We start from the raw sequence: 9,936 nt of genomic DNA, 5'->3' as shown, positions 1-9,936 counted from the left end.
AAGATTACAAGTGCAAATGAATTAAAAATATTATAATGTGTGTAAGTACAAATCATTTATAATCATCACTGCAACACTGTGTAAAACACTTTTCCTGTTTGATTGCATGGTGACTTCAAACAGAATACTCTGATCTAAATTTAAATTTTGAAGAATTTGAACTAATAACTTTGTGTTAAAATGTTTGTCTGAAGAAGATTCTTCTCATTGTGTGTGTCCATAGTAAACTCTATGATCCTCATGTGAATTAAGCTTTCTGTCTTTCCGTACGATATAGAATATAAAAAAATAAGATTTATTTAACATGTGTTATTTACACACATACAGACAATACATGTTAGTGTTTTAGTGTATTATTATAATGTGACCACTGGGAGGAGATATTGATTCAATGTAGGTATACAAAGCATTCCAAATGGGACATATCGCCACCTGAAGGGCACTTCAAAATGAAAACAATCATGGCCGCTATATTGAAGGGTTTTTCCAAACCAAAGTGCTCATAACTGGCCACTTCAAAGTGCCCATCGGAATGAAGGATTTTGATGGGTACAACTGATGGACACTTTGGGCCCCATGATTCTTTGTTTGGCGACGACGCCGCCTTATGGACGCAGAAGGACACTTCGAGAAACAGTTTGTTGGTCCCCTACACCAAATAGTACCCAGTACATTAAAGTTCAACAATTATACATTATATCAGAAATGAGTCAGAAACAGGTTTAACAGTGTAAAGATTTAATATCTGTACAAACATTAGTCACACCTCACAGATACAGAATGAGCTGAATGGTGCTCTCAGAGAAATTAATGATAGGATTCTTCAGCTCACTTCTTATAATGCGTCACACATGACATGATGAGATGTGCGTTCTCTTCTTCTTCATGTTTGTATCATATAGAGAGAGACTGTGAGTCTGATAACTACTCTCTGAATCAGACATACAGCAGACCTTCAACACATTCAAGAACTCAGATCAAGGCACACATTTAAACCAGCAGCTCCATGATCATGAGAATGATGAGGATATTGATGATGCTTATTTGTTGTATTTTGTTGATGTTTTTGATGTTTTCTTGATGTCAATGACTGTAAACTCTAATGTTTGTTTGATCTGTAACAGTGTCGGTTTGTTTTGTGTGTCACACTGAGACATGCGCTGCTCTTCCAGCTCCTGAGTTTCTCCTCACATGAACATTCACTCTTCAGTATGGATTTATGGATTTAGTCATGCATGTTGATATGTTCATGAAAACTGCTCTGCTTTATAAAACTGTGATGGTGTGTTCCTCGAGACAAATGTTATCCTGATAAACACAGTGATGCTGTATCATTGTTGTTCTGTCCATCTTCAATGGCTTTGTGTGTCACTTCAACATTATTCTTGATCGTCTCTTTGGTTTTCCTCAACCTTAAACAGACGAGACAAATAACAGACATATCAGAAGATGACATTAGCATAGATACAGTACCAGTTGACTCATGCAGTTGTGTGTACCTTTATGAGTTCTTCATGTATAGAATATTTGTGACCAAGTCTGTGTAAAACCAGTCTTAACTCTCGAAATGACATCATATTTAAGATACCAAGAGTATATTTAGACCGAATGTTCGTTACATTAGAAAGCACTGTTTTATGTAGAAACCTGGATTTTCACAGGCTGTGTCACATCATCACATTATCAAATCATACATGGGGTGAATAATGTTTTTCTCAACACAATAGATTTCAAGAGATCTTAATAACATTAATACAGAATATGCCATAAATGTTCTTTGTGCATACTGATTTGAAAGCTGTTATTGTATGAGAGATATTAAATCTTTCTCACAGAAATGTAAATTTTGCTATGAACATATAGTATACAGAATAAACATTATACATATAGTATACAGAATAAACATTATACATATAGTATACAGAATAAACACAAATTTTGCTATGAACATATAGTATACAGAATAAACATTGAACATATAGTACACAGAATAAACACAAATTTTGCTATGAAGATATAGTATACAGAATAAACAATAAACTTTTCAGGCACATACATTTATACTTTTTACACAAAATTCTGGCACCACTGAATATATCTTACCAGATGACATTCATTCTACCTAATTCTGTTTATTTTTTAAGACTTTACTCTCTTCCTTAAATAACAAATCCTTTTATAAACTATTTGAGTTCTCTTACTTTTCTCTGTTGAAGACAATAAAGTCTCTCTGGACAGTCTCCAAGCGCTGTTGGATTTGCCCATTCTGAATAAACAAAAATAAATAAAAAACAATATTTACACATCTCACATGAAACACTTCGGACTAGAGTAAGCCTTTTGGACCTGAATGTGGACCACATACTGCAAGACCTTCTAAAGTTTATGCTCATTCCAATTCCATTGTGACTCCAGAATGACTGTTACCATGACTACTAACTAATCTGAACTCAGACAAATTAGTTAGTAGTGTAACCTCTACCAGAAAGACTCGGGGGGCAAGATTACGTAACAATGAACATTTATTTAGACAACTGATCAGCGACATGTGCGAATATTGTAAAATATATAGTTCTTTGGTTTAGGCCCCATCCATAGTTCGCATCCAGAGAATCGAGAATTCCTGCACTTCCTGCCTGAAGATGAAGGCAGGGGCGCAGCCAACCCCTCTGGTGTTAATAGACGGGGCCAACCTGGTGGTGGTGGGGAGGATGGGGGTAAAATCCAGAGGCTTCAACTGCGAACGCAAACAGAGAGTAAGTGGCGATCTTATATACTACAAGTGTTGGATGATCGTTGGTTAGATGGTAATTGGTTAGGTCTATACGTAGTAGGTGACGTGATAATGAGTCTTCCCGGCAGAACTTGCGCTAAACCTTACATTTCTACCAGAAAGACTCGGGAGGCAAGACGTGACAATGAACATCTATTTAAACAACTGATCAGCGAGAGGGTGCGAATATGGTAAAATATATGGTTCTTTGGTGTAGGCCCGGTCCATAGCTCCCATCCAGAGGGTCGAGAATACCTGCACTTCCTGCCAGAAGATGAAGGTAGGGGTGCAGACAACCCCTGAGAATTGTAGAGTACTTTGCCTCAGGAGCTGGGCCTACCCCCAAAGAATTGAAGGAAGAAATTTCTACCCACCGGTTGAAGTTTCTTGTTGTTCCTGAATAACGAGATTAAGAATAAAATTGTTAGTAAGACATAATTGTAAAATCCACCGAGCCGTTAGTGAAGCTTTGTAATATCGTGATACACTAGTAAATATTTATTGTGTGGAAGAAATTTGTGGAAGTGAGAGGCTGTGAGGGAGCAAAAATCCATAAAGGGTGGTATGGTTACTAGGACTATTCGGATATCCCGTGGGGATAATAACTATGAAAGGCCTCGATAGGCCACAACATTTTGACAAAAGCCTCGATAGGCCACAACATTAATACTGGGGGCTCGATAGGCCACAACATTGAGACAAGGGCCTCTATAGGCCACAACATTTAGACGAAGGCCTTGATAGGCCACGACATCGAGACAGAGGCCTCGATAGGCCACAACATTAAGACAGGGCCTCGATGGGTCACAATACTGAGACAAAAGCCTCGATATGCCACAACACGAGACGGAGGCCTTGATAGGCCACAACATTGAGACGGGGGCCTCGAAAGGCCATGACATTGAGACAAAGGCCTCGATAGGCCACGACAGGCCTTGACATTGAGACTGGGCCTCGATAGGCCACTATTTTGAGGCACAGTCCTCGATAGGCCCTGACATGAGATGAGAGCCTTTATAGGCCATGACATTGAGACAAAGGCCTTGATAGGTCACAACATTGGGACAAAGGCCTCGATAGGTCAAGAAATTGAGACAGGGCCTCGATAGGCCACTGCGTAATGAAAGAGGTCTCAATAGGCCACAACATTGAGTCAGAGGCCTCGATAGGCTGTAACATTAAGACGTTACATTTACATTTACATTTAGGCATTTGGCAGATGCCTTTATCCAAAGCAACTTACATTGCTTTTTCCTATACATTTTACATAGGTATTTGCAATCCCCTGGGATCGAACCCACAACCTTGCGTTGTTAACGATATGCTCTTACCACTGAGCTATAAGAAAGCCTAGATTGACCACGACATTAAGACAGAGGCCTCAATAAGCAGCAACAGGAAGACAAAGGCCTCGGCAGGCCATGACATGGAGACAAAGGTCTCGATATGCCACAACATTGAGACACAGGCCTCCATAGGCCGCAACATGAAGACAAAGGCCTCGGTAGGCCTAACATTTGGGAACATGATCAAAGACTAATGAATGAGAAGCGAGACGCCACCACCAGTATATGAATGAAAAAGGAAATACCTTGATTGAGACTTGATAGAGCTTGCTGGTCGTCGATGATGATTATGGAGTCAGGTCTTATGTAAGATTCAAATGCTGAGAAAGATCATCTGTCCATCAACTTGATAGCTTCCCTTGAAACCTCACATTCTGCTGCAGTAGTGGCTGCCCCAATCCGAAAGGCAATTGAAAATGTGCGAGCTGCTTCTGCAGATGAACGTGAGCCTCACAGTGAAATGAAATTGGCAATTCCATTTAACATCGAAAAGAGGCCACTCTGAAGTGTGAAGCAGTATAGTCTTGAAAGCGTCGGTAATGTCTGCATTAGCTCTGCCAGGCTCCTTGGCCGGCTAACTTAATTAACTGAATAGCGTTATCTACAGAGGCATAAAGCAGGGAAAAAGGGTCTAAAGGGATATTTTGTTAACTCTTGCTGTAGTCTTAGAGTGAGGAGAGGACGTGTCAAATATGAGGCATTTTTTGGAGGAGTATTTACAAAAACAAAACAAAGCTTATTGACACGAAAAGGAGTAAAAGGAGAAAAAGGAGAAAAAGGAAGAGAAGCGAAGGGGCCAATTTCGTGTCCTTTATTTACTTATTTTTCAGCAAGACTGATACTACTTCTGGCTCTTATAAGGCTGATTGCAACAAAAGAGGTAATGAGATAGGAAAGGACCCTTGAGACATACCAGTGATTAAATAATCCAGGAAACACGGATCCGGGTGAGAAGAAAGATAGCTTCAGATCACGGGAAAGTTAATGGGTGTAGATGGGTGTGTAATCAGAATTTAGGGTTTAAGTAGGGGACTTTTCTTGGGTTGTAGGCCTGTAACGTCGTGGGCAGACCAGTTTCGGGTGCCGGTCCATGCAAAAGCTACAGACATCAGCAAATTTAAAGTGAGGGAAAGAACAAACTGATTGATGATTGAAATCCTTAAAAGGGCGACCTCTGACATAGAAATACGGTCTTACATTTTCACCACCGTGGACAGTGGGCGGAACTTTGCTATCAATTGCTTTAGGGCAGAACGATGCCGAATGCCTGTGATGCTGCAGAAGATGCAAGTCAAGATCTTTTGACCGCAGAAATGGAGTTTAATAGAGTAATGAGAGATGCAGATTTTGCTGAGAGTGATTTATGATATTCATAAAATAGTGTACCTCCTTAACGTTTGTTAAAGTCTGCCATCATGGCTAAGCAGAGATCTTATTCTTCTCTGCGATCTGGAAAAACTTGGCACAGAATGTCTCTGTAGGTGCTTAAAGCAATAGAGAAATTTGGCAAATTAAAAATGACGTTGCAATCTCGGATTCGATGTATTAAAGAAAACAGACACAGTCTACCATTTTCGTACCGGCTGCAGGCGAAGGCAGTGGAGAGGTTGAAAAGAGAAGTGGTGAGTGGAGTGGGAGCATCTTGAAATGGTGTCTGAATTGTAGGTCTATGCGGTGCTGCAGAAAATGTCAAAGGTATGTGTAATAAATCTTCATAAAAGGGAAGGAAGGAGGCGGGAACCGGCAAACATTTAAACATTTAATAAAGTAATATAACAGCCGGCGGCCCCTCATGGACGACCGCCGGCGAACAAAACATAAACATAAATACAAACATAACACAAATTCGGGCCCGGTCCTCTCTCTTCGACTGTCTGGGCGCTCGCTCCTTTTATATGCTCTCTATCTCCTACGTGATGCGAGCCCGGTGTGCGCACAGCTGGCGCTAATTCACAATTACTCACCGGACTCGAACCACGGTCTCGCCCCGCCTCCTCTATTACAGTATGTATGAATGGTCTCTTGTACCTGGGGGAGGAGGGAGAATAAGTTGGGATCCTTAGCTCGTCTAGAGGAGTATTTTCAATTTTCAATTTTCAAATCTGTCATTTTTTATTCTAGTCTTTTGAACGTTTTTGGATGACTTAGATGAGCTGAGTTTTAACATCACCGTGTTTGGGGAGAGGAGGAGATGAAATACGTGTGGGCTGTGTGGATCTTTTAGCGGGCCATGTTGAAGAAGACTTGGTGATCCTGTTCCTGCCTGATTGTTTTGTTTGGGTTGTCGACGCTGGAGTTGTCATTATTCCGTCCGTATTAACGGGGGGTTACTCAGAGTATTTTGAGCCAGGAGGAGCTATTTTCCCTGGCAAGTCCTGGGTTGACAGGAATACTGGGGGCCTAGAGAGAACTGGCAATGCCATCTGAAGATCGCTGGGCCCTTGGAGAGTCGCGGTACTGGATCCAAGTACTGCGTCTCATGTTGAGAGGAGATGGAGGGAGGATATAGTCTTCAAAATCTAAAAAGTCGCAGACGGCGTAATCCTTCTGAGACATTTTTTAGTTTGTAACTTGTTCCAGAGGCTTCAACTGCGAACACAAACAGAGAGTAAATTTCTCACTCACTTCAGGTTATACTAGGTCTACATCTAAACATCAATAAGAACATATTTCCTCCCTGGTCACTGGCCTACAGCCCCACTTTCAAATGTTAGCGCGAGGCTGCCTCCGCTAGTGGTGCAGATCCAGACGCTTTTCATTCGCTCTCTTCTCTCTTCCTTTACTTCCGCCTTTGCTCCAGGAGCCCACGTTAGCCTGAGGATGCCTCTGCTAGTCATGCATCCCAAGGTGCTTTTCATTCCCTCTCTCTCTCCCCTTATTCCTTTCCTTACGCCTTAGCTCCAGGAGCCGACGCCAGTGTGAGGATGTCTCCGCAAACCTTGCAGGCCAAGGTGCCTTTCATCCCCTCTCTATATTTTCGCAGCAGCGCTGCCCCAAAAAGACGCACACGCAAACACAACAGCTCGCTTGCTTAACATGACCAAGCTACACGCTATTTGTCCTCAGAAGTTGCTCTTTTCAACAAAACGATTCCTAAATGGGTAATCTAAAGAAGGTTTTCATCGGTACCGAGGCAGACACAAGGTATTTAAAGTGAATTGATCGCCATATTCCATCCCCTTTTGGGTAAAAGGCACGGCAGTGTTATTTTGCTTTAATTGTTTTCCCTGGTAGTGTTAACGACAACATCAGTTCGCACGAAATGGCTGTATTTCGTTCAACAATGTGAAACCAATAATCTTGGGTGAATCTTCTTTCAAGTTGTTATCCACTCGATTTTCATTTACTGATACTGCTACCATTTGTTTTCATACATAAGACATTCATATGAACTCCGTTTATTCGTGTTTGAGCCACTGTTGTTCATGCCAGGTTCGTTTTCCCAAACAACGACACAACTTACTGTTTAATCACCTGTTAAACTTCAGATTCCTTTCAGAAAATTGAGCATTGGAATTATGGATCAGAAAACACATAAATCATTATACCATGCTGGAATGACGGAACTTGCGGACAATGTTGGCTAATGATGCTTTTTGGAAACGTACCCTTAATAGGTAAAGCAGGACAATCTCTCTATTACCAGAAATGATATTAAGCCTATCCTCTGTCCACTCCACGTTGTCACTGCTGTGTTGGAGCATGAGATGTCTCTTGCCAGCACGGGCAAACTTTCTTCAGGTTAGGTTGTAGACCTGTCAGTACCATGCGTGCATAAGTTTTCTACTTAGTGTGGCATTACCTCTCACGTCTCGCTCAAAACAACTCACGCAGTCTTTGCACTTAAACGACAGAAACAGTGGAATGTATCAGTCTTTCCAACAATGACGTGAGCACAATTTGACATACATCATTTTAATGCATACCCGATAATGTTTGGGTAACGGCGACACACCCACTCTCCGCGTCTATCATCCCAGCCCAGTGGTTACCAGAAGGTCAACGCCGACGGCCAACAACCAAGGTGCCCTCGAGCAAGGCATCTTATCCCACTTGCAGCTCTATTTCCACACTGTTGGAGCAGTGTCGCCCCAGCTGGGGCCTTTATCTGTATTCCCCACTGCTGCAGCAGTGTCGCTCCAACAGGAGCCTTTTACCATATTTCACACTGCAGCAGCAGTGTTGCTCCCACAGGAGACTTTATCTCTACTTTCCACTGCCGTGGCAGTGTCTCTAGCATAATTTGCACGAGTCAGCCCCCAGATAGAGCGGGCAGGTCGCCGAGTACACCTTAGAGAAGACAGAGAGAGCATTCATGTTTTTAGAGGGGAGACGGTCATCAGGACATTTCTTGCATGGATGTCAAATAGTTTGGTTAAAAAAAGTGCTTTCATTTTGTATAAGCTAGCTATAAGCCAATGGATCGCTTATTCATAGTTTGAGTGAAAGCATTGAATTTTATGTATTTCATTTATTTTTCTCTGTTACATATTGTCTAGTGTTTTGACATTCAAATGTTACAACAATGTTGTATATTCACAAGACAATAAAAAAGAACTGATATGTTTTTGTATAGCATATTTTATAATTGAAATGGAGAAATTTTAATGTGAGATCTGAAAACGTGATCTAAATTTATCAGGATCCGTCAGGTCGGGACGAAAATCATTTTAAGCAGGTAGACACAGATTGAATTTTCAGGGGGTGGGCAGGATCGACTCGAAAAATACAGTCCTGAGAAGACACCTAATACAGGTAATACTGCGTATACAGGAGCACTGAATACCCAATGTGTATCAAGCATACAACAGGTCACTGCTTTGCCGGTAGCTGGAGGAAAAGAACACTTGGTGGTGTAGGCTGCACATATAACTAAGCACAAATTGAACAGCACCAAACCCCTGCATCAACCCCCATAGGTGTTCCCCACGGCCACACACCGCTTAGTGTGTCTCCTGGAGTCCAATATGAGGCTGGGAAACAAGAGATTTAGCAGCGCGCATAGGTAACAACAAGCTTTGGGTTGGAGGTCTGTGCAAAAGCGCACACACACACAGTATAGCAGGTCACTTGATGGGAAGCCTGCACCCCATAAAAAAAATACACCGGTATCACAGACACTTCATATCCGTATACCATAAGTTATAGTGCACATGTCAACCACATTACGGAGTACCTCGACATAAGAAGTGGTTGAGACGGGAATCAAACCCAGATTTCCTTCATATCCGTATACCATAAGTTATAGTGCACATGTCAACCACATTACGGAGTACCTCGACATAAGAAGTGGTTGAGACGGGAATCAAACCCAGATTTCCTTAGAAGTGAGTGGCTCTAACCACCGTCCTACATTGGTCGCCTTGCAAATGCACGGCGTGAAAGCTTTGTCACCATTTTAGAACCACATCACAACATATGCTTACAGGGCATGGCGCCATTGCGGACTGAAGAGAAGACGAGGATGGGCAGAGGTGTGCTGCAATCGCCTGTTCGATGGGGGGAATGTGCGCATAGCCTCACAAAGGCAAAGATGGCTGATCCTGAAGCGTGGGTGCACGCTGACTGGGGCGCAGACCACGTTTTCATGACCTCCTCATAAACATTGGGAAAAACAGGTGCAAGTTACTTTGCCCGGCATAGCGGCAGCCCGGTTACAGAAACCACATGTCCCACTCAATGCCGAGGACACGGACAAGCTCTTCGTGAAGCGCAGGGGGGCATCCTATTCGCCTCGCTCCCTGTCAGACTCTGACAGATCCCTGTCCAAAGCTCCCAGCAACATAACCTCATCCTCATTCTCCAATGTGGAAAACA

At 42.3% G+C, this 9,936-nt stretch overlaps 1 protein-coding gene across 3 annotated transcripts in view; it reads right to left on the bottom strand.

Moving 5' to 3' along the window:
- Positions 1-727: 727 nt before the first annotated feature.
- stk32a (serine/threonine kinase 32A) overlaps positions 728-9,936 on the bottom strand; it is a 40,648-nt gene continuing 31,439 nt past the window's right edge. Inside the window, exons 12-14 of one of the 3 annotated variants that reach the window (XR_008904678.1) lie at positions 6,290-6,708; positions 2,202-6,147; positions 1,330-1,412 (exon numbers count right to left, since the gene is read on the bottom strand). Coding sequence is in view for 1 of the 3 variants with exons in the window: in XM_056730876.1 (XP_056586854.1) it covers positions 1,304-1,412; positions 2,202-2,266 (174 nt within the window). In the remaining 2 variants the exon portion in view is untranslated. Of the gene's footprint in view, positions 1,413-2,201; positions 6,709-9,936 lie in introns of all 3 variants that reach the window. The other 2 variants (XM_056730876.1, XR_008904677.1) reach the window with 2 other exon arrangements.

Source organism: Triplophysa dalaica, chromosome 19 (genome assembly GCF_015846415.1).
Source record: "Triplophysa dalaica isolate WHDGS20190420 chromosome 19, ASM1584641v1, whole genome shotgun sequence".
Classification (NCBI taxonomy): domain Eukaryota; kingdom Metazoa; phylum Chordata; class Actinopteri; order Cypriniformes; family Nemacheilidae; genus Triplophysa; species Triplophysa dalaica.
This window is presented reverse-complemented; position numbering and strand designations above follow the sequence as displayed.